Below are 25,000 nucleotides of genomic sequence, written 5' to 3'. Positions count from 1 at the left end.
CCAAGTTCTATGTATCACTTTTCAGTGCAACAAAGAAAATATTCCAGTTTTTTCACGCGATCCTTTCTCGTTTTTTTCATTCTGCGATAATGCAATATTCTCATTGCAAGATAAACAGTTAACTGCTATGTGTCTCTATCCTAGTGATAAAAAATATTCCAATTTTTCTACCTGTTTCTTTCTCTCTCTCTCTCATTTTTTTTTTATTCTGCGAAACATGATTTCCAGAAATACACGCAGCAGAATATGTCTTTAAAACACAGGCCATTTATCATCGTGTCACATCATAATCTCAAAGCACCGAGTGTGCAACATATTAGCCTGGGATTACGTATTGGTTCTATTGCTTCATGACAGGCTTAAATCTTTCATGTTACTGGGATTGCAAAGGGATTTATGAGCAAAACTTTTTATTTACTTAGCTCGTGAACAGAAGGCAAAGGTTTTGCAAGCAGTTTCAAAGACTTTAAATGGATAGGAAAGTGCTGTGGAAGTATCGATATTAGGGCTTAACTATAAAAGATTAAATATACTTATGTTCTTTATTAAGTTCGTGAAAAAAGACAGAAATATTGCAAGCAGCTTCAATGATTAAATGCACATAAAAGTGTTATGTAAGTATCCATATTAGGGCTTGACTGTGTAAAAGGCTAAATATTCTCTCATTCTTTCTCTGCCTCCATAAAAGGTTCTTTCTCTACCTTCATTAAAGGTTCTTTCTCTGCCTTCATTAAAGGTTCTTTCTCTGCCTCCATTAAATGTTCTTTCTCTGCCTTCATTAAAGGTTCTTTCTCTGCTTCCATTAAAGACTCTGTCTCAACCTTCATTAAAGGTTCTTTCTCTGCCTTCATTAAAGGTTCTTTCTCTGCTTCCATTAAAGGTTCTTTCTCTGCTTCCATTAAAGGTTCTTTCTCTGCTTCCATTAAAGGTTCTTTCTCTGCTTCCATTAAAGGTTCTTTCTCCGCTTCCATTAAAGACTCTGTCTCTACCTTCATTAAAGGTTCTTTCTCTGCCTTCATTAAAGGTTCTTTCTCTGCCTTCATTAAAGGTTCTTTCTCTGCCTCCATTAAAGGTTCTTTCTCTACCTTCATTAAAGGTTCTTTCTCTACCTCCATTAAAGGTTCTTTCTCTGCTTCCATTAAAGACTCTGTCTCTACCTTCATTAAAGGTTCTTTCTCTGCCTTCATTAAAGGTTCTTTCTCTGCCTTCATTAAAGGTTCTTTCTCTGCCTCCATTAAAGGTTCTTTCTCTACCTTCATTAAAGGTTCTTTCTCTGCCTTCATTAAAGGTTCTTTCTCTGCCTTCATTAAAGGTTCTTTCTCTGCCTCCATTAAGTGTTCTTTCTCTGCCTTCATTAAAGGTTCTTTCTCTGCCTTCATTAAAGGTTCTTTCTCTGCCTTCATTAAAGGTTCTTTCTCAGCCTTCATTAAAGGTTCTTTCTCTACTTCCATTAAAGGTTCTTTCTCTGCTTCCATTAAAGACACGGTCTCTACCTTCAGTAAAGGTTCTTTCTCTGCCTCCATTAAAGGTTCTTTCTCTGTCTCCATTAAAGGTTCTTTCTCAGCCTTCATTAAAGGTTCTTTCTCTACTTCCATTAAAGGTTCTTTCTCTGCTTCCATTAAAGACACGGTCTCTACCTTCAGTAAAGGTTCCTTCTCTGCCTCCATTAAAGGTTCTTTCTCTGCCTCCATTAAAGGTTCTGTCTCTACCTGCATTAATAGTTCTTTCTCTGCCTCCATTAAAGGTTCCTCCTCTGACTCCATTAAGGGTTCCTCCTCTGACTCCATTAAGGGTTCCTTCTCTGCCTCCATTAAAGGTTCCTCCTCTGACTCCATTAAGGGTTCCTACTCTGCCTCCATTAAAGGTTCCTCCTCTGACTCCATTAAGGGTTCCTTCTCTGCCTCCATTAAAGGTTCCTTCTCTGCCTCCATTAAAGGTTCCTTCTCTGCCTCCATTAAAGGTTCCTCCTCTGACTCCATTAAGGGTTCCTACTCTGCCTCCATTAAAGGTTCCTCCTCTGACTCCATTAAGGGTTCCTTCTCTGCCTCCATTAAAGGTTCCTTCTCTGCCTCCATTAAAGGTTCCTTCTCTACCTCCATTAAGGGTTCCTTCTCTACCTCCATTAAAGGTTCATTTTTTGCCTCCATCAAAGGTTCTTTCTCTGCCTTCATTAAATGTTCCTTCTCTGCCTCCATTAAGGGTTCCTTCTCTACCTCCATTAAAGGTTCATTTTTGCCTCCATCAAAGGTTCCTTCTCTGCCTCCATTAAAGGTTCCTTCTCTGCCTCCATTAAGGGCTCCTTCTCTACCTCCAGTAAAGGTTCATTTTTTGCCTCCATGAAAGGTTCTTTCTCTGCCTCCATTAAAAGTCCTTTCTCTGTCTCCGCTAAAGGTTCCTTATCTACCTCCATTAAAGGTTCATATTTTGCCTCCATCAAAGGTTCTTTCTCTGCCTTCATTAAATGTTCCTTCTCTGCCTCTATTAAAAGTTCTTTCTCTGCCTCCATTAAAGGTTCTCTCTCTGCCTCCATTAAAGGTCCCTTCTCTGTCGCCATTAAAGGTTCCTTCTCTGCCTCCATTAAAGGTTCCTTCTCTGCCTCCATTAAAGGTTCCTTCTCTGCCTCCACTAAAGGTTCCTTCTCTGCCTCCATTAAAGGTTCCTTCTCTACCTCCATTAAAGGTTCATTTTTTGCCTACATCAAAGGTTCTTTCTCTGCCTTCATTAAATGTTCCTTCTCCGCCTCTATTAAAATTTCTTTCTCTGCCTCCATTAAAGGTTCCCTCTCTGCCTCCATTAAAGGTTCCCTCTCTGCCTCCATTAAAGGTCCCTTCTCTGTCTCCATTAAAGGTTCCTTCTCTGCCTCCATTAAAGGTTCCTTCTCTGCCTCCATTAAAGGTTCCTTCTCTGCCTCCATTAAAGGTTCCTTCTCTGCCTCCATTAAAGGTTCCCTCTCTGTCTCCATTAAAGGTTCCTTCTCTGCCTCCATTAAAGGTTCCCTCTCTGCCTCCATTAAAGGTTCCTTCTCTGCCTCCATTAAAAGTTCTTTGTCTGTCTCCATTAAAGGTTCCTTCTCTGTCTCCATGAAAGGTTCTTTCCCTGCCTCCATTAAAGGTTCTTTCCCTGCCTCCAATAAAGGTTCTTTCTCTGCCTCCATTAAAGGTTCCTTCTCTGTCTCCATGAAAGGTTCTTTCCCTGCCTCCATTAAAGGTTCTTTCCCTGCCTCCAATAAAGGTTCTTTCTCTGCCTCCATTAAAGGTTCCTTCTCTGCCTCCATTAAAGGCTCCTTCTGTACCTCCATTATAGATTGCTTCTCTGCTTCCATTAAAGGTTCCTTCTCTGCCTCCATTAAAGGTTCCTTCTCTGTCTCCATTAAAGGTTCCTACTCTACCTCCATTAAAGGTTCCTTCTCTGTCTCCGTTAAAGGTTCCTTCTCTACCTCCATTAAAGGTTCTTTCTCTGCCCCTATTAAAGGTTCTTTCTCTTCCTCCATTAAAGGTTCTTTCTCTCCCTCCATTAAAGGTTCCTCCTCTGACTCCATTAATGGTTCTTTCTCTGCCTCCATTAAAGGTTCCTTCTCTGCCTCCATTAAAGGTTCCTTCTCTGCCTCCATTAAGGGTTCCTTCTCTACCTCCATTAAAGGTTCATTTTTTGCCTCCATCAAAGGTTCTTTCTCTGCCTTCATTAAATGTTCCTTCTCTGCCTCCATTAAAAGTTCTTTCTCTGTCTCCGTTAAAGGTTCCTTCTCTACCTCCATTAAAGGTTCCTCCTCTGCCTCCATTAAAAGTTCTTTCTCTGTCTCCGTTAAAGGTTCCTTCTCTACCTCCATTAAAGGTTCCTCCTCTGCCTCCATTAATGGTTCCTTCTCTGCCTTCATTAAAGGTTCCTTCTCTGCCTCTATTAAAAGTTCTTTCTCTGTCTCCGTTAAAGGTTCCTTCTCTACCTCCATTAAAGGTTCCTCCTCTGCCTCCATTAAAAGTTCTTTCTCTGTCTCCGTTAAAGGTTCCTTCTCTACCTCCATTAAAGGTTCCTCCTCTGCCTCCATTAATGGTTCCTTCTCTGCCTTCATTAAAGGTTCCTTCTCTGCCTCTATTAAAAGTTCTTTCTCTGCCTCCATTAAAGGTTCCCTCTCTGCCTCCATTAAAGGTTCCCTCTCTGCCTCCATTAAAGGTTCCCTCTCTGCCTCCATTAAAGGTCCCTTCTCTGCCTCCATTAAAGGTTCCTTCTCTGCCTCCATTAAAGGTCCCTTCTCTGCCTCCATTAAAGGTTCCTTCTCTGCCTCCATTAAAGGTCCCTTCTCTGCCTCCATTAAAGGTTCCCTCTCTGCCTCCATTAAAGGTTCCTTCTCTGCCTCCATTAAAGGTCCCTTCTCTGCCTCCATTAAAGGTTCCTTCTCTGCCTCCATTAAAAGTTCTTTGTCTGTCTCCATTAAAGGTTCCTTCTCTACCTCCATTAAAGGTTCATTCTCTGCCTCCATAGAAGGTTCTTTCTGTGCTTCTATTAAAGGTTCCTTCTCTGACTCCATTAAAGGTTGATAATCGATACTTGAACCTGGGAAAAATATTATGCAGCGATCATTGAAGAACTTCTGATTGGCAGACTAATAAATGTGTGAAAAAAATAACCATTAACACGGAGCAACTTCAAGAATCTTTCGTAATTCCAGAGAGTATTTTCTCGGAAAGTTTCAAACAGACGAAGTTGAAAGGAGATGAAATGGTCGTATATGTCTGTTTTCTGTCTATCTTTCTCACGACATATCTCAAAGGGTCGTTGTTTGATTTTCATGAAATTTTATGAAATATTTGGTTATGAAAGAATCAGAAACTATATTTAGTGGTATGTTTTGAACCGGGATTATTTCTCATATTATTCGAATTTCGTTGCAGTTGCTAATATCACGGATATGTTATGACTACTCCCTATGAAATCAGATACTAGTGAACAGTAATTTGATATTGAAAGGGTTTCCTGAATGACATGCATCAGAAGAGATCCAGAGAAAATCAGTGTTGTTGGAATATCAGGATTAATTTTCCAGCAGTTTGTAAAGCTTCTGCTAATACAGAATTAACCATTGAGATTAGCCCTTGGAAATATCAGAGCTCCACACTGAGAACATCGAGGTTCATGTTCTAGTAGAGAAATATTTCCGTTTTTAGGTGACCTGGTCAAAAAAAGTTTATATTTCTTTCATTAAAATATATTGCTTTCGTCATTTATACCTCGTCATGCTTAACTCAGACGTATATCATTACGTAAACTTATAACAGTTACCAGTGGTGTTTAAAATGAAGTTATTACATCATAGCTCTGAGGCCCCCAAAGCTTGGTTTCGAAATGAAGAATGAATGAAAGGCGTTTACCCTCCCAGGTGGGATAGAAACTCACATTGTTATGAGACAATAAGGTCAGAGGTGAATCCCTATCTATCAAGAGGTGTAAGGATTTATTTCCTTTCATAAATAAAATATCCCAGATGAATTCGAATGCGCCTTCAATGCAGCCTAAGGAAACTCAGTTGTTTTTTAGTGCGTCTTTGTGTGTGTGTGTGTGTGCGTGTGTATGTGTGTGTGTGTCTGACAGAGGGCCGGGAGAAGAGGGTCGGTTTTAAGCAAAAACCACAGAGAATATAATGCGCATTCGACTGCAAAGTGTACGTTTGACCTGAAGCAAATTCTTTGCTTTCTTGATAATGCAGTGCAATAACAGAAACATTCATCATTCTTCTGGGCTGCCGTAAGTAGGTTGGAGGCTTATCTACGAAGCTTAATTTCCTCACTCACATCAGTTAATAATTTCACCATATCAGTAACCTAACAGGCCTGTGAAGCATTGCGATATATATAAACCTGGTAAATGCGACCAGTACATTCTAATATGCTCATGCTTAAAGATAAAAAATTCTCGACAATACTGAATAAGAATTTCTTCATTTTGGATTCAAGGCTTTCAGTAAGAAGTGTATCCAAAAATACAAGACAATAGAGAAGTGAAAATGACATAGCAGAGAGAGACTATAGTTCATTTGCGAGCAGAGAGATGACGAGTTTATTTCCTGAAAAATCCAGAGTGGGTTTGGTGTCCTCAGCAATGTAATGATATTTGGTATCATGACATTGACTGTAGTGGACAGCCGCTCGGTGGTGAAGGCCAGAAGTTTATACGAGTTTCTGAGAATGAGACGTTCTAAATAAACACACACACTATATATATATATATATATATATATATATATATATATATATATATATATATATATATATGTACATGTGTGTGTGTTTATTTAGAACGTCTCATTCTCAGAAACTCATGTAGACTTCTGGGTATTATATATATATATATATATATATATATATATATATATATATATATATATATATATATATATATATATATATATATATATATATATATATATATATATATATAAGGGTAATCTCCGCCAAGGTGCTCAAGTACCCTTCAGACCCACGGCCACAAATAAACGCTTCAGAACCTTCCTTACGTACAACTACCTCGCACGAATATGACCCGGAGGAAATTCGGATCTGGAGAGGAAAGTGAAATGTAATAGGATGACTTTTCGTCAGGAATCTTCTCCCTAGAATAATTTTAGGTCTGATCTGGAAATAATTTGAATCTGAGGAGCAGCCTCTCTCTCTCTCTCTCTCTCTCTCTCTCTCTCTCTCTCTCTCTCTCTCTCTCTCTCTCTCTCGTTTTCATCCAGCGAATAAGGTTTTACCAACTTTTTCTTTAGATATGTGACAGGAAAAATAATTCTTCTAGTCAGTCATTCAGGTTGAGATTTATTATAGTATGTTTAGTTTAGTAACGCATATTATGTATGCTATTTGTTCATGATTGTGCAACAAGCTTAAATTCTGTTTGCATGCAAATGTTCAGAGATTTAGAATAATATTTCCCCTTAAGAAATATTATGGAAAGTTATGATTTATATTTTGTGTAGTTTCTCAGTCGTTCTGTATGATATTATGTCATTCACTCACATTAAAATTATTATATGTGTACTTAGTTAAAAGTGGAAATTCTATGTACTATATTTGACCCTAAGAAGTATTTTGTAGAACATTAATGATCTATGCTTTATGCTGTTTCACAATTATTCACTATAATATCAAGTCATGCACATAAAAAATGATCATATGATAAATCATGCCTTACATATAAAAAGTTTTTCAGGATAAAGATATTCAGTTATAACTGAATTTTCAATATGTAAATATAATTATGTAAAACACGAAATTATGAAAATGCTTCTGATAAATTTCATTTTTCTCCCCCCAGATGATGCGATGGAATCTTCTCTCTAAAACTCAGCGATATCAGAGGCCAGGGGAACACACTCGACAAAATTCTGGTTTGCTCTGAATAGGAAGACCGAAATTAACGAGATACCACCTGGAAAAGACTCGAGGATTTTGTGGGAAATAGTTCTTTGCTTGTTTCGCATGAGAGTAATTAGGAAATATTTCTGTATATATTAGAACGCACTAAGGTACAGTAAGCCTTAAAAATGGAGAATCACTGCTCAGTACAGAAAACGTAAATAACTGCCCTGGGTCCTTTTGATGGTTTATAACTTACAAAGTTTAATTTTTACAAATTAACAGCAGTAAACAAAAACAAAAAAAATTAAACTATGGCAAATAAAGCGTTGATATTATAGATTGGGATATTTCCAAATTGTTCAGCTTACTGAAAGTTAGAAACTATAAAATCTTCATCTATTTGATCAAAAGCCTGCCTAACATATTGATTGAGAATATCATTATTATCACTATCGGGACCACAAAATGGGAAACTTATATTAAAAGACAGAGTGAACAACCTACTTGTTTTGTGACGCCAAGACACCACCCCTGCAGACAAGATGGAGGAGAGCTCGCCAGTCGAATTTGACACCAACGACTCGTTTCCCCTTAACTGCTCGTATCTTAACGAGTCGAGTCTGGAGAATAACACAGGAAACTGCACTCTAGGCGTCTTCTCCGGAGAGGTCTCCCCGATTCACATGGTGGCAAACATCGTCATGCAAGGATGCTACGCAATAGCTTTCCTGGTGGGCCTGTGTGGCAATTCACTAGTCATCTACGTTGTCACGAGGTTCTCCAAAATGCAGACGGTGACGAACCTCTACATCCTGAACCTTGCAATTGCAGACGAGCTCTTCGTCATTGGCATCCCATTCCTGATGATCACCTCAGTCCTGGGCTACTGGACGTTTGGGTCCATCATGTGTAAACTCTACATGATCACGACTTCACTGAACCAGTTCACCAGTTCGCTCTTTCTCACCATCATGAGCGCCGACAGGTACATCGCCGTCTGCCACCCCATCAGTTCGCCCAAGTTCCGCACGCCCATGATCTCGAAACTGGTGTCCCTGACGGCATGGACCACCTCGGCCCTCATGATCGTCCCCATCTTCATGTACTCGAACACCCTCGAAGTGAACGACCTCATCAACTGCAACATCTTCTGGCCGGACGGTTTCGGCGTCAGCGGCCAGTTCGTCTTCACCCTGTACTCGTTCATCCTGGCCTTCGGCATCCCCCTCGTCCTCATATTCATCTTTTATATACTCGTCTTGCAAAAGCTCAAGTCCGTCGGTCCCAAGGCCAAGTCGAAAGAGAAGAAGAAGAGCCACCGGAAAGTGACCAAGATGGTGTTGACGGTCATCACGGTCTACGTCATATGCTGGCTGCCCTACTGGGTGCTGCAGCTGGCCCTGATATTCAGCCCACCCAGGGAAGGGCAGAGCCCCTTCATGGTGGTCCTCTTCCTCATCTCCTCTTGTTTATCCTACATCAACTCCGCCATCAACCCCATTTTGTACGCCTTCTTGAGCGAAAACTTCAAGAAGAGCTTCATGAAGGCGTGCACGTGCGCGGCTAGGAAGGACGTCAACAACGCCCTAGCTGTCGAAAACTCGGTGTTCCCCCGCAGGAGGGGCGGGTCCTCTAAGCCTCGGTCCACCAAGAACCAGGACCTCGAGTCCAACGACGCGTTAACGACGCATTGTATAAAAGACGAGCCGACGACCGCCATTACCATGACCACGCGCTCTACGGTGAGCCAGGCTGCCAGAGAGAATGGCACGGAAATCCCCACGTCTCAGCTTTAGATAGACTGAAACCTCGATGACATTCTGACCTTTTCGAAGACTCGGGTAAGTAGTTCGTAATCGTGTGTACTTTCTTAATGCGCCCTGCTGTTTCTCATTTCAATTACGCAAGGGAAATCAGATTCATTTACAGCCAGTCGGACGTTTATGAAGGTAAACGCCATTGATTTGATGATCCTGACCAAATGTTATATGATTTCGTAAGAGTTGAAATAGATCATTAATCCCATTTACCTTATACGCAATGAATATAAACAACAAACAAAACTATAAAAGGTTATGCCATTATGTACCATTTTTGATACTACTGTATTTTAGATATTAGTGTAATTTGTAATGATCAGTTACATTATGGCTTAACAGAAACATAAAAACACGAACCTTTCATGATAATCCTAAAGAACTAGTTATGGAAAGATTGTATGTATTCGCTTACATGACTAAAAAATATACCTTTTCGGTTACGTCTATGACATTTGGTCCTGATCTGATCCCAGACAATTTCTTTCAAGAAGTTCTGTCCAATCTTGCGCTAGCTTTCCTTAAAAAGAAGAATCGTCTCCTCAAAAGAATCCCCCCCCTTTTTTTAGCACAATCGAAAGAAAATTGACCATTGCAGTCAGGGGGATTGCGCTCCTATTATTTTAACTTCTGCCAAGATTAAAGTATTTGAAACTACTCGGCTCTAAATTTTTCAAGCGCATTGAATTCCACTTTCTCCTGTTTGGCCACTGGGGTATCTCCTGAGAAAAGCAGATAGTAATGGAAACATTGGGAAGTAATTGTTTTGTTGTTTTGGATAGCTGCTGTGATGTGTTTTTCTTTGTTTTTTTGTTTTTTTGTTTTTGTTATATTTTTGAGCTAGGGATAAAAATACACAATATAGCTCATGATTCTATCTTGCTTCCGATTGGTTGATGATGTACTGGAGTTGTAGAGAATAAATTTAGAATCTCTTTATATTATGTAACAGATCAACTTAACAGAATACCATATTATGATTATCTCTCCATATGCTGCCGTATGAGATGTAATAATCTTTAGATATATCTCTTAAATTGAACGACAAGTGTAAAGTACAGGTTAGTTTTTTGTTATCAGAAAGACCAGACTCACAGGTGGCTATCGCGATACAGTTTCACTAAAGAGACGTTGATATCAAAGATTGCTTACATATTTCACCGACGAATCCCCGATCTATTACCAGTCGCGATTTAGCCCCAGTGATATCGTGGGCGGCCAATTACAGCCAGCTTCAATAAAACAGACTACTGGGCAGTCGGAAGAATACTACGCAGTTGCTTCCATGTCAAGTACTTCTCGATGAATCTGTCCCTACTCTGTTGGTTTTAATCTGTTCCTCCTCGATTGCGTTGAAAATAAAGTTTATTTACTTATCTGTGTTTTTGTGATATTCTTCTCCTATTTATTTTGGCTGTCTTCGTACCTCTGTTTCATTTTCTGCTCAAATTCTCAAATAATCAAGTAGAGTGTTTGAAAGATTTTTCTTCCCTCTGGCTCACCTCGAAACATATTTTATCTGCCTTATGACTCTCTTTCCCAACTATATATTGACATTTTATTCCTCTCGGGTAATTGGTGGAAAGGTCACTCTACCATTTTCCTCTTTTTAAAACATAATCTGCTCTATTCTCAAATCACGTTCTTCTCAGGAAAATGCAGAATCATTAGGAGTGTCACCTAAGTATGTCGGTTACCAGAGTGTCTCCAAGAAACACGTAATATCAATGTTCGTATTTGGAATTTTATTGGAGAAATGAATTATTGTCATAGGTGTAAGAAACCTGATTTCTGATTGAAGAATTGTCCCTTTTCAATTCAAAATTTGTTTGTTTATATATATATATATATATATATATATATATATATATATATATATATATATATATATACATATATATATATATATATATATATATATATATATATATATATATATAAACAAATTTTGAATTGAGAATGGAAAATCTTTAATTAGAATTCAGGTTTCTCCAATATATGTATATATATATATATATATATATATATATATATATATATATATATATATATATATATATATATATATATATATATATATATATATATATATATATATATTACAATATGCCTGCCACACAAGAGTCACTATTCAGCGGTTGTGTTCATTCACTAAAAAGATTGAATGAAGAGAAATCCAATTTGGGTGATAGTGGACCTACGCTACCTTTTCTACAAACTTTTTCCCCACCATTTCAATATGGCCGCTCCGACTGGTTCCCTTAGAAACTGTTTTGATTATTATCCCTTTGAACCGAAAGACCGAGTTTCCACTCTTCCCCCGCCCCCTCCCCCACCCTCAAACCGCCTCCTAAATCCTAATATCTCGGCTACCTTTATCCTTCCGGAGTCCTTTTAGGATATGGTTCTATCGTGCCCTAGAGAATTGGAGAGCCGTTTTTGTCTCTTTTTTTATATATATATTTTCTTTCCATGGCTGTTTAAGGAAAGAGTAGTTCCTTTTCATCATTACAGAAGCGTTTTACACACACACACACACACACACATATATATATATATATATATATATATATATATATATATATATATATATATATATATATGTGTGTGTGTGTGTAATTAGTGTGTGTGTGTGCTGTGCGTTTGTGTATATAAATACACACCCACCCACACACACACACACATATATATATAGTGTGCGTTTTTGTACATAAATACATGCACACGCATATATATATATATATATATATATATATATATATATATATATATATATATATATATATATACATATACAATATCCCATTAGCTATTCCCTGACAGTCTGGAACCACATTAAACCTTATTCGTGTGAATGAATATACAATACAATTCGGAATGAACAAGGTACGCGAAAACAAAGACAAAATGAATCTCCACAGATTCCTGCGTTTCTGAAGAATGCCGTAATACATACGACAAACTTGTTCATTCCAAAGTTCTCATAGTAATCAAATTACAAGTCAAAATGAATCCTAGCATTCCGAACTTTGTTTATTCATGTGTATCCAATTATACCAAATTATACCTCTGCAAACATTTCCGTGATGTCAAATGACCTTTGCCTTAGCTCGATATGACCCCGAATGACCTCCTTTCCCCCCCTTCCTGCATCGTTCCCGTGAATTATCAAGGGCAACGAGGTCTTCCATTCGTAAACAGTAGCTCGTTCAGTGCGATTCCAAGGATTAGCTTATCTGTTGCCTAATTGTATCTACATGGTTTTTTCATTAATGGAGTTTTTCTGTGGGTGCCTTCCCTTCCACGTGTAAGTGGTTGAATTACTTACTGAGGATGTACGTAGTTTGCTGTGCAGAGAGAGAGAGAGAGAGAGAGAGAGAGAGAGAGAGCAGGAGTGTGGGGAAGAGAGATGGGGTAAACGGAAATGAGAGGGAGCTGTATTTATTCTGGGGCTTCTAGGTAATGATTCCCTGCTCTCTCTCTCTCTCTCTCTCTCTCTCTCTCTCTCTCTCTCTCTCTCTCTCTCTCTCTCTCTCCCCTATGTATTTTCACTGAATAAAAAACTCATATATTTTTTATAAATTTCTTTTCAGATTCAGATTCCACGTACACCACATTGTGCTGACAACTGGAACCACAGTGGAAAAAATTAATCAGAAAAACAGCTACGGTTGATGGAGAGAATATCAAGAATAGTTTATATGAAGAAAAAACCTCCTCATTTGAGGGAGTTAATATTTTGGTAATAAGATGTAATGTTTAGTTTTAAAGCCCAGAGAAACTTTCGTGAGAAGTTATTTTCATCAACATGATGAGAATCGTTTTAAGGGTAAAGTGTGTAATTATGTTGTTTCTATGAGAGACTTAACTGCTGTGGCAGAAAATAATTATGACATTGAAACAGACGCAAGTAAATAACAGTACTACTTGTGAATGGGAATACAAATATCAAAATGAAAATTCACCAGTATATATTGTATATGTGAGTATTTTTTATTGAAAAACATTCTTTCTAGGTTTCTACGTAAATGATGGTTTCGTATGGATAATTCTGAATAATATTACCACAAGTTTAAGTATTTCCTGTTTTGACAGTAAATGACTGAGCTCATTGTGATGGGTTTCTTTGTAATGCTTATAATTCTTATGAAATGTTATTATAAGCTACGCCATATACTTAAGGGAAAACCTTCTGTATTATTGGCGTTAAATTGTTATGCCTTTATTTCTTTACAATCTCTTTTATTCCTACAACTCTTATCACAGATACATCTGAGCATAATGAAGCTGGTTCTTAAACAGCTACGTAACCTGTGTCGCTTGGTATTTATGTACAGAATCCATTCACGGAGGATTCATAAAATGTCCTTTAGTTTTATCATGAAATCCTAGTTTAGCATCCTACCGAGTTTCAGGAGATTTAATTTTTTTACATCTCTCATCACAGATATGTCTAAGCATAGAAACGCTGGTTAGTAAGTAGCTACGTAACCTATATTGTTTAACGTTTATTCACAGAATCCATTCGTTGAAGATTGCTGAAGTACCCCTTAGCTTTGTCAGGAAATCCGAATTTAGCATCCTGATAGTTTTCAGAAGTTGCAAGTCCCCTACCCCCAAAAAAAAAAAAAAAAAGTACCCAATTTCGTTTGTACCCAATCCCATTTCGGAAAACATTGCCACCCACCTCAATTACGGATTAGATCCAGTCTTCAGTCTACTCTTTCTGGACTAACCGAACCTGAAATCACCCAAAAATGATTTGACTCGTCCGGGATTTCACCTGCCACCAACGAAACAGTACCTGAGAGAATCATTATTATCGTCACTCTGCGTGCCACTCAGAGCCTGAGGGTGACGAAACACAGTGTCATTTCCCAGGCCCGACACTCATCAGCACGTCAGTAATGACTATGAATACTAATTAGGAAATTATTCCCCAAACTCCTAATGGCGAGGTACTCTCAACTTCTCGGCGAATGTTTTAAAGGGAGATCCTATTGATTCGGGCGTCTTCCGCTTGTCTTGTGCGCTCGGTGACATACTCTGAGGAACTGAGGTGTCACTGTGACTGATAGCAGTAACCAAAGTTATTGTGATATGGATACGAATGTATTTCATGGCCAGCCACACATGGCAGAAAATATGACTTCTCTGTTATCACAAATTCCTTGGAATTCAGTGACCATTTGGGAAACATAACTTTCATAATTTTATTTTCCAAAATGTAAACACAGCAAATTTCCACCGAAAATAACTCCTAATAATGTATAGAATGTTTAAAAGAAGGTGAATGTGCATTACCGGTGTATATGTCCGTGGAATATCATTGATTTCGATATAAAATGCAAATAGCAGAATTGTTAGAAGACTGCCAGTAAATAAAAATATGCACGAAAAACAAGATAATAAAAATTAATATTTCCAATATGTATAAAGTCAGCTTCATTCTTTACGCCCGAAAAGTCATTTAGCCTGAGTGCGTCATTAACCAGGGCCAATATATACAAGACACTTTTTTTGGTTATATTTTATATTCTTGAGGTTTGCTGCAGTTCAGTGGGATCTAATTCATTAAATTAAAAAGAAAAATATGTAAGAAGCCTTCACAAATCCATTCCACGCAGAGAGACTTGCAACCAGTATTTTGTCTTTTCTCAAAAACAGTTGAATTATATTGATTATCCAAAGCGTTGATATAATTATTCTCTCGTTGCTACAAGCATCAGCACTCCATCCGGTAATTAGATTAAAGGAACTCTCTTGCAAGATTGAAGCTGGCAATATCACTTCCCAGCAGTGATAAAAATCCCATTCAGGAGAGAGAGAGAGAGAGAGAGAGAGAGAGAGAGAGAGAGAGAGAGAGAGAGAGAGAGAGCGCATTAGTAAACTTCCAAAGACTTGGACAAATTTCGAGATTTTCCAAGGAAAGCCCAACTCTTTAGGCTGAAGTTTTCTGTTGGAAACCCCAAATTGTAGCTGACACGTTCATGTATAATAGATGAATGAGTTTTCTTGACCCTAGCGGCGTTGGGGAAAATATGATAATTTTCAAGGTAGACGAATTCCGTACTGTAGGAAAGAGTTGGTGACATTTGGATGATCGCAGAATCCGGTTCTTCAGCATCTTTCTATTGATTTTATGGATTTCACGTCACTTAATTCAGTGCATGGTGAAATCAGCCGGAGAAACAGAAATTTTCAGAAATTATCATAGTTCCCAAAAGACGACCTGAAGCCCCAGAGACTTCAGTTCTGGGCAAAACTAAAATATATATATATATATATATATATATATATATATATATATATATATATATATATATATATATATATATATATATATATGTTTTTGACTCACCACTACTACATACTAATGGTTCAGGATTCTTATAATGAAAACCGATTGGTTCAGCTTTTGTAAACTGTCGTATTTAAGCAGTACAGCTCTGTTGCTCTTGTAGATTGTTATAACCAATTTCCTATATGAGTCGTTTGGGTCAGTATTGACCTCTAAAATGCTTTTGAATTCATAATCATTTTGAAGATTTTACAAGTTTTGTCTCTTTGCTACGAAAGTAGCAATGGTCAAATTTATCTTCACCTAAACCAGTGGTTCTTAATCTTTATCAGTGTATGCACCCCTTTCAAATCTGCAGTCATTTGTCGCACCCTCTGGATTACTGAAATAAAACAAAAGCTAAAATACAAAGTTGATATGATGTGCTTTAATAACAAAACCACATTTTTTTAGTCTTCATTCACAAAGCTTACAGTTTTGTTTTTTTTTATTTTTGTTTTTTGCAGAAAAAATAACATGCGTATATAAAAATATAGTTTGCTATAGTTATTCATGGGCATCCTCGCACCCTTTAGGAGCTGGCTTCACACCCCTGGTTAAGAACCACTGCCCTAAATACACAACAGTTGTCTTTGAATTCAGAAAAACGATAATAAGCAGGACGAAACTGAAGAAACAAAACGCAGATCCCAAGTCAAGCTTCTTATGCACAGCATAAGCTACTTGAGTGAAGATTAATGATCCCATCTTACTCACCTGCCTCCGGGTGAATGCGGGTGTTATATACTCATGAGACCCCCCCCGCCCCCCATGAAGTTAGTCGTTTGTATGATTTGTTCACTGGTACATTGAAGTCAGATCACCGTCAGGTGGCCTGGAAAGGTCGAGCCCAGTGCTAACTAATGTGAGGTTCCAAAGCATTTCTGTTGCTAGAACCAGGTCATATATGCAAATTGCCCTCATGGGTAATTATTCAGATGGTATCTGTCTTATCTGTTGCTTTCAGTTGTTGTATACACATTTTATTTATTTATATCAGTTACCCAACTTGGTACATATGTTATTTATATCTCAATTTGGTTAAAGGTCATTTCGGTAATTCAGCAGATTTGGGAGAGAATTACCTGTGTTTAATTTGAGCCAACATCATCATTATGAATGAGTAATTTTATATTTACGTATGTAATGGACGAAACTACGCTGTATATTTACAAATTATTTACAGTGTAAAAACAGTCATTTTCACGTAAAATAGCTTTAAAGTTGACTAAATGAGAAAGTGTGATGTTGCTATCACATATTTGCATTGAAAAAGTTGCTGAAATCAGCAGATTCTAGGTTTGCTCGACTGATCAACATATCTCTTTGAAACAGCTGTTTATTTCGCTGTCAGTCTTCATCCATCTTGAATCACGAACGCATTTGTGAATAAAAAGAAAAATATAAGAAATGTGACGACTTAAAAGTAATTTCATATTTCATTATCGTTTCATGTCCTCACTTTCTATCTATCCTTCGTCATATTCCATGTCGTTATCATCATCATCATCATCATCATCATCATCACATAACTAATGAGCTTAGTGTTCATAGTAATCATTTTTAGTCAGAAAACTATAGTGATCTTTTATCGTCATTAACTAAAGAACTTCATGTGCATAAGTATTTTTCACTGTCATTAACTAAGAACCGTCATCTTCATAAGTATTATTTCACTGTCATTAACTTAAGAACTTCATGTTCATAAGTATTATTTCATTGCCATTAACTGAAGACTCATGTTCATAAGTAGTCATTCATTGTCATTAACAGAAGACTCATGTTCATAAGTATACCTTCATTGTCATTAACTGAAAACTTTCATGTTCATAAGTATTATTTCACTCTCATTAACTGAATAACTTCATGTTCATAGGTGTATTTCATTGTCATTAACAAAGACTTTCACGTTCATAACTAATCATTCATAACCATTAACCAAAGAGATACACTTTCATAATCATTCACATTCATTCATTTCATCTAGATTCCATAAAATATTTTTCTGAAACAATTCATCTCTCTCTTTATCTGATGCATCGATATAAAAAGCAGCCATCGCCAGTACTAATGACCTTGGCATTCATACAATGAAACGACCATGTTATGTACATTCATTCATAAAATAAATACATCTAGTGTACCATTTACGAGACTCATCGCCAGGTGCTTAGTGGGTGGTACACATCGCTTCACATTCAATACTGGCAAACAGATATGAAACTGGATTCCTTGTAGCCTTATGTATAAGATGTTTAAAGTCTTACAGAACGATGGAAGCCTTATGAGTGAGGCCATGTAATTATAATTTCCAGTCTTACGTGCAGAAGTCATTTATCTGAGCCCAAGTGAGGCATATTATCCAAGACGAACGTGGCTGTTTGCGTCTAGCAATTGCATATGGTGGTGAAGATTTCTTCGCGAGTCATGTCCTTCGTCTAGATCTCTGACCTATCTCTGTCGTATGCCTGTAATTAACAGGTCTCTAAAATTGTAGAATTGGTGGAAGAGTGATATCACGACCACGTGCACTTTTTCATTTTCATGTTTGGCTTGGATATCTATGACCTCACTTCAAAATGGCGTCTGCACGAACGAGGTTTAATTTACAATTATGTCTGAACCTGAAGTTGTTTCCACAATTATCAACAGGAATCCAATCAGAAAAGCAATTTGCAGAAACATAAAAAAAAATAATATAGCAAGTTGCAATTACTGGGTGTCTATGTGTGTACAAAGATTATCATAATGCTGTGAACAATATTGGAACAAGTTCTTCATACAGGAGCCTTGGCAGTCTCCTAAAAGGGAGTAAATATGGGAACTCCAACTCTGTAGAAAAATGAAATGGAATCAAGTTTGCTGATACAGAAAACGGTACGCTTATTATCGCTTTATTCAGGGGCGAAAAAAAACTATTTATCAACAGATTTTTATGAATGAGAACATCTTCTCGTTAGAGCTCCCTCTCTCTTCTTCTTCTTCTTCTTCTTCTTCTTCTTCTTCTTCTTCTTCTTCTTCTTCTTCTTCTTCTTCTTCTTCTTCTTCTTCTTCCCTAATTTTCGTATCATGACAGGAGAGAGCTCTAATGACAGGGATGTTGACCGTATGTAGTCCACGAAAGTTTCGTGAAAAGGTTTTTTCGTGCTCTTGTATATTCGGTGTTCTGTCGTTAATGTTTGAATATATATAATATATATATATTGTCTTCTTTGCGTACTATTCATGACTAAAAAAAAAACAAAGGATATTAGTGGTCAGTTCATCTCTTCCGTACACAGACAACAAACGCTTGTGTTCCTCGTTGCCTGAAGTACTCAAATCATGCTGTAATTAATAACCTGCAGGAATGTGGTAGTCTATATATAAAAAAACAAAAACATATCGACATCTCTGTCATTCTAGATGAAGTAAATGGAGTATTTTCACTTAACCTGTGTGAATATGTAGATGACGTCATGATTAGGTGTATACTGTATTTATGTATTTTGTGTATAAAATGAATAAAAAAAACAGAATGGGTTTTATTCACTTCCTTTTTTTTTATTTCCGCTGTCTGAGGAATGAGGTTTAACGGAAATATTTGAAAAAGAGAATTAATTAATTTTTTTTAGAAAACTTTCATGAAATTTATTAACAAAAATAATTGAAGAAGAGAATTAATTATTTTCCTGGTTTTTTTTTGAAAACTTTCATATAATGCATTGAATTAAAGGTTGATAATTGAAAGTAAGGGATCAGGATAATGGCAATTATCCTTAATGAATAATGGCTCATTGAGAGGAAACCATGATGTATTTTCAATTATCTCTTATTTATCTTGTCCCTCTTTCATTAATTTGGTCACTTCATCATTTAAAATTGACATTTAAAAAAAACAGTCCGGTATGCTTTGTGTACAGGTAGCAGACAGTATAATGAGAGAGTTATAAAAATAGGGAATATGACTGTATGCAAGTAATTAAGTCTCGGCAAGTGCAATCAGTGTATTTTGTTCGTTAATATGCCAACCGATAACAATCTTCTTAAGTGAATTTATTTATTTATTTTTTTATTATCTGAGGTTTCAGTTTCAAAGTTGATGAGTACCTCTTTCAAGTTATTATTATTATTATTATTATTATTATTATTATTATTATTATTATTATTATTATTATTATTATTATTATTATTACCAACTGCACGAAAACCTTCAGAATACAAAATACATTTTTATAAGTAGGTTAAAATTTCACAAGACGCAAAACATCTTGTGAAAAAAAAGACGTACGTACGAAGTCTGGAATCTAATCACGGAACGCTGGCTACACTAATGAAAGGCCGGAACTGTATAATAGGGTCTGTAATTACGGAATATGCTTGAAACTTCCATTAGTAATCAGTGGCTCATTCAAAAAAGCGCGGGGAGAATTTTTGCGTATAATCCTGTAGCTTAGGGAAAAAATATTTAAATTTTCTTTTTGTTGCTTGAGAATTTGGTGATATTCTAGATACCTCAAAGTAGAATAGTTTGGTGAAGGGATTGTTTAATGCGCGCGCGCACACACTCACATTCATACATACATACCTACGAACGCACTCTTAATAATTAATAGTATTAATATCTGAGGGAAATGTTCGCTCTTTAAGGTGGAATTGTTTATTTATTTTTATATCTTTATTTACTCTTGTTACTTCCGTATATTTTCGCTCAGCCTTAACTAAAGGTAAAGAATACAATGAACTTCCATTTTGTTACTTTACCAAATACTTTCGCACAATTTGCGTCATCGAGAATAATGCTATAAGCCAAAGGCCAGACAATCTCTGGAGAGCCGTTGTAAGGGTATCCATCACCCGAGAAACGTTTCTCCACCTAGCGGCGACTCAGCCAATCACAGCGTTTGTTATTGTCTAGTGTGAGTTATCTCTCGAATTATCTGTAAATAAACAAATATTTTTGCTATTCCCGGCGGTATAGTGAATTATCGAGCGACAATATTACTAGCATATTGAGTTTAGACAACGTACATTCTATGGAAGTGTGAGATTTAGCCGGGCAGTCCCTTAATAGTGTGAAATTAAGCAAAAAATGGACATAACTGTCAGTGTCTGGTGACTTCTATGATACAGGTAAGGCCATTTTGGATGCTGTTTCGCGTTCAAATGGTGACGATAGTGATGATTATGAGCCTTTTCCGGCAAGAGATCTTGGTGATGGTGTTGTTACTAAGTAAGACAGTGTTATAATAGGTGAAGGTATACAGAGGAAAGCAGTGATATTAAAGAGAGTAAAGGAATAGGAAGAGGTAAAGGGAAGGATAGTAGTGGGAAAGGAAAGAGGAAAAGATATTATTACGATTACAGTGGCATTGTCACCTCAGATGAAGAGTGGGCGCATCCCTATAACGGTGATAGTGATGAAAATTGTGATGATGCATTCCCTTGTACCATTAGCAGCCTCACACTTATGGACATGTGTGCCACTACCATCAGTTATGATACTAGTGCCAGTGTTACCATGAGCAGTGGCTCCAAATTTGTGGAACCTTCTATTGATGAGGTTCAACACCAGATACAGTAAGACAAAGGAAGAGAAAGGGTTAGTAGGAGACCAGAAACATGGGTTGCTAATGCTGCTGCTAATATGCTGAAATTCTTGGTTTTCCCGCAGAAGTTTTGTTAAGAAGACATCAGCCAAAAAAACTGTAACAGCCAAAGAAGGCCGGTCTACCTTGAAGCTGCAAGAACGAGAGTTTTTCCGAACTGGTGGATAAGGCGATTAATGCGATCTTCAAGGTATCCTGGTCTATATGGGACTAGAACTTACATGACGTCGGCGTGGTTATATTAAAATATCACAAGATTTTCAGTAGCCGTTATCATGTCGGTTAACTCCCTGGGAAGAAGGACCCCTGCGCCACTTGTGGGCGGCTCACGAAAGCTCTTGTTGATGTGAGGCTGGCTGAAACTTGAACGAGAACAAAAGGCACATAATGAAGAAATATCTTTGGTTTCCTCTGTCACGAAGATTGCCATACTCTGAGTATAGATGACTGGGTCTGAGTCACCATGGACTTATAGGAGACCATTCCACGTCATTGGCTTTGTCAACTTGGCATATTACGAACGCAAATTATGGCGTAGTTTTTTCATCATTGCCCGCCACCCCCCTCCCCTGCCTCCACCTGGAAACATCCCCACCCCACCGTGCCAACTCCTTATTGATGACCCCTGCATGCCTATGGATTAATGCAGCTACCACTCAACAGAAGCAATGAACAAGACAAGAACTTCTCACATTTTGGTGAGTACAACTATTTATTGCCTTTTCATCCATTAATGATTATTTCTATGGTTTTATCTTCATTATGGTCATCGTTATTCATTATTCATAAGTTTGTTGGGATTATTATTAGCATACACCATGTTAATTGATGTTTGTTAACTGCATGTGATGATATTTTTTTTCAGTACATTTGTTAGTAAATTGTCTTTTGCAATCGTCACCATTTTTATTATCATTGTCACTATTCATATGTTTGTTAGAATGATTATTAACGTGCTGCATGACATGTTTATTAATGTTTATTGATATTTGCTCATTATGCGTGACATTATTTTTTGGGAAATTTTGGATCTCTTTTTCAAAAGGAAACAGAGAGAGAGAGAGAGAGAGAGAGAGAGAGAGAGAGAGAGAGAGAGAGAGAGAGAGAGAGAGGGATTTGACGGTATTTTTTTTTTGCTGTCATTACCATGCAACATAGTAAAACAACTTTAGGAAACAACACGAACATTATCCTGGGGATTTTATATGATAAAACACGACAAAATGTATTGAGTTCACTAATCAGGGAATTGTGGTTAGAAAAAAAACACTCGAACATTTTAGGAAATATCTAAAAAACTAATGAACTTTTTCAAATGTTGTTACAAAGGTATAATATGCATAGAATTACTTCAATTTGGAAAAAAAATTTAATGGCATATCTTCATAACTAACGGTGTTATTGCAATGTGAAAGTTGATTTCCAATCGTGATTTATTCATTTAAAAAATGCACATAGCATGTTTCTCGAGTGAATATAGATACGTAATAATATTTTACATCACGTAACACTTTTAGGATTTCAGTTCGTTGTGTTGCTAATTAAATTAGGATATGTAAACACACGATTAAAACAAAGATTATTTTCGTTTTCAAAAATTTCTGTTGTTCGTAATTTATATATTTCAGTACAGGGCAATCATAATATTAAGTCAAATGTTTCTTATAAGGAAGAAATATTCCCGGAATCTAAAATATATGTGTAAAAACAACTGGAGTTTACGTTTGTTCCCGGAAAATAATAGAGGAATTATACATAAACCACGATATTTCCCTTTCATTGTGAAGCATTTCAAACGGTTGCATGCAGCATTTATGATACCTATCACAAACATTCTAGAGAATTATACAATACCACATCCATTACAATACCCTGACCTCTGATGCAATGCAGTTCCTGTAATCGATGATCATTATCCATCCTTTCATTGACCCTAATACTTCTTATTTGAGCCTTTAATATCATAAAGACTTGAATCATAAATTGCTTTGGCTTAATCAAACGAAGTGGACCATTATAATAGCATTTTGCATTTCGAAATTCACGTCCCGTAATGGCTTATTGATGATGCCATTGGAATAATTACGTTTGGGAAATGTTCTCGCATTTTCTTGCATATGGTCTGAATATGCTAAGCTTAATTTGGTAGTGGGTCATTTCTCGTATGAAACAGCGGCGAGAGAGCGGGGTGTTTGCTGTATAAGTCAATGTTGATTCTCATTATTTGATCGTAAGGTGAATTGTGATGTTAGTCGTTACCAGCAAGCGTTTCGAAAGATAAATAAATAATTTTGAATTTAACGTAATGTGATCTGAGACATAGTTCATATCTGGATACACAAATGAGATAGATTATATCGTTAGGATGTCAGTGGTCAGGGTATCATATTATTAAAGTTAATAACATGTTACCCATAATAGTAATGAGATTATGCAGGTAAAGTTAAAACAATTTCTTGTGAGCCAGTAGAAAAAGTTAATTTCCCGTATTCTCTCTCTCTCTCTCTCTCTCTCTCTCTCTCTCTCTCTCTCTCTCTCTCTCTCTCTCTCTCTCTGCATAAAAAGTTCACTTTTCCTCTCTCTCTCTCTCTCTCTCTCTCTCTCTCTCTCTCTCTCTCTCTTTGCATAAAAAGTTCACTTTCTCTCTCTCTCTCTCTCTCTCTCTCTCTCTCTCTCTCTCTCTCTCTCTCTGCCTGAAAAAAGGTCAAAGGAAACGAGGGAGGTGATAGCGCTCAAAGAAATCTGATTTGATGCTCTAATTTTTCATTTCCACACAAGATGGAAAAAATCTCCCTCCTAATCCAGTTGTTGAGATTTTCGGTACAGGGATGGAGAATCCGATCCTCCTCCTGCTCCCCGTCCCCCCAACCCCCAATTCCCCGCCACCCTTGCTCTAATATCGCATTAACTTATGCGCAATTTCGTTCTTAATCCTCGAGTATGGACAGCAGGCGTTCGTCTAAAATTAATGTGAGTGGTGTAGGAGAATCTGGTAGTTTTATGCGTTTCATTGTTACGAGAATATTGAGTCTTTATTTCAATAACAGTTAAGAAATTAAGCTTAATCATAATCATTTGCAAATATATTACGTATATTAACTTTAATAAATTTGATATCAGTGAAATGCAAATATAATTACAAGAAAATCGAATGATAATTTTTTTACAAATTTATTACGTATTTTAACTTCAAGTTCGTTAATCTAATATCGGTTAAATGGCAAACACGTAAAACGTATATCTCATGTTGTTTCCATCACCAAGCAGTCAACACTATTTAGGGAAAAAACTTGCCCAGATTCGTTGGGGGAAAACAACTTCCTTGGACAAAATGGGGTAGTATTTTTAAGATTCTAGGCTTATGACAGAAGTTTTAAAAATATATGTTTGAGATGGAAATGCAGGAAAGTATGGTGTTTTGAGCAACTTTATAATTTTATATTGCCTGAATATTTATTGAATATTTTTATTGCAAGGATGACGTATGTGCTTATTTTGATCTTCCAGAAGAGGGTGCCACTTTGTACGTTCATGACTGAAAATTCTCGAAATGTCTTCCATATTTTTCATGGTGGGTGTTAAATAAAAGAATAGAAAGAGTAATAAATGTGGAGATAGGCAGAAGTGGTAAAAAACTTAGCATAGGTGATGGAATGGATCAGAGTTTGTTTTTGTAGATGGTTCGGTTCTGTAGACGGAATGGAAGATAATACGATTGTAATTTATATATTTATATATATATATATATATATATATATATATATATATATATATATACATATATATATATATATATATATATATATATATATATATATATATATATATATATATATATATATATATTTATCTATATATATATTATATATATATATATATATATATATATATATATATATATATATA

The 25,000-nt window shown here is 36.7% G+C and overlaps 5 protein-coding genes and 1 long non-coding RNA gene across 8 annotated transcripts in view; 3 read left to right on the top strand and 3 right to left on the bottom strand.

Annotated features, from left to right (window-relative positions):
- The window catches only part of LOC136826343 (uncharacterized abhydrolase domain-containing protein DDB_G0269086-like), a 73,140-nt gene extending 71,305 nt beyond the window's left edge, over positions 1–1,835 (bottom strand). The window contains exon 1 of the mRNA XM_067083597.1: positions 702–1,835. Within this exon, the coding sequence (XP_066939698.1) occupies positions 702–1,835 (1,134 nt within the window). The remainder of the gene's footprint in view (positions 1–701) is intronic.
- The window catches only part of LOC136826227 (somatostatin receptor type 2-like), a 247,614-nt gene extending 232,856 nt beyond the window's left edge, over positions 1–14,758 (top strand). For all 3 annotated transcript variants that reach the window (XM_067083301.1, XM_067083300.1, XM_067083302.1), the window contains 2 exons: positions 7,306–9,190; positions 12,760–14,758. In XM_067083301.1, the coding sequence (XP_066939402.1) occupies positions 7,892–9,145 (1,254 nt within the window). In that variant the 5' untranslated portion in view covers positions 7,306–7,891 and the 3' untranslated portion in view covers positions 9,146–9,190; positions 12,760–14,758. The remainder of the gene's footprint in view (positions 1–7,305; positions 9,191–12,759) is intronic.
- LOC136826342 (as-peptide 126-like) lies at positions 2,219–2,674 on the bottom strand. Its single transcript, XM_067083596.1, has one exon. The coding sequence runs from the start codon at positions 2,672–2,674 to the stop codon at positions 2,219–2,221; it is 456 nt and encodes a 151-aa protein (XP_066939697.1).
- On the bottom strand, positions 2,693–3,178 carry LOC136826341 (as-peptide 126-like). Its single transcript, XM_067083595.1, has one exon. It carries the CDS (start codon positions 3,176–3,178, stop codon positions 2,693–2,695), a length of 486 nt encoding a protein of 161 aa, XP_066939696.1.
- On the top strand, positions 3,177–4,532 carry LOC136826340 (streptococcal hemagglutinin-like). The gene has a single exon (XM_067083594.1). The coding sequence runs from the start codon at positions 3,177–3,179 to the stop codon at positions 4,530–4,532; it is 1,356 nt and encodes a 451-aa protein (XP_066939695.1).
- A 5,650-nt stretch (positions 14,759–20,408) lies between the features above and the next one.
- LOC136826226 (uncharacterized) overlaps positions 20,409–25,000 on the top strand; it is a 74,046-nt gene continuing 69,454 nt past the window's right edge. The window contains exon 1 of the long non-coding RNA XR_010849559.1: positions 20,409–21,792. This is a non-coding gene — a long non-coding RNA (uncharacterized lncRNA). The remainder of the gene's footprint in view (positions 21,793–25,000) is intronic.

The sequence above is a fragment of the Macrobrachium rosenbergii genome, chromosome 40 (genome assembly GCF_040412425.1).
Source record: "Macrobrachium rosenbergii isolate ZJJX-2024 chromosome 40, ASM4041242v1, whole genome shotgun sequence".
Lineage (NCBI taxonomy): Eukaryota > Metazoa > Arthropoda > Malacostraca > Decapoda > Palaemonidae > Macrobrachium > Macrobrachium rosenbergii.
This window is presented reverse-complemented; position numbering and strand designations above follow the sequence as displayed.

What these genes read in the sequence shown, in the direction of transcription:
- LOC136826340 (XM_067083594.1), top strand. Translation starts at nt 3,177, where the DNA reads ATGAAAGGTTCTTTCCCTGCCTCCATTAAAGGTTCTTTCCCTGCCTCC.
- LOC136826341 (XM_067083595.1), bottom strand. Translation starts at nt 3,178, where the DNA reads ATGGAGACAGAGAAGGAACCTTTAATGGAGGCAGAGAAAGAACCTTTA.
- LOC136826342 (XM_067083596.1), bottom strand. Translation starts at nt 2,674, where the DNA reads ATGGAGGTAGAGAAGGAACCTTTAATGGAGGCAGAGAAGGAACCTTTA.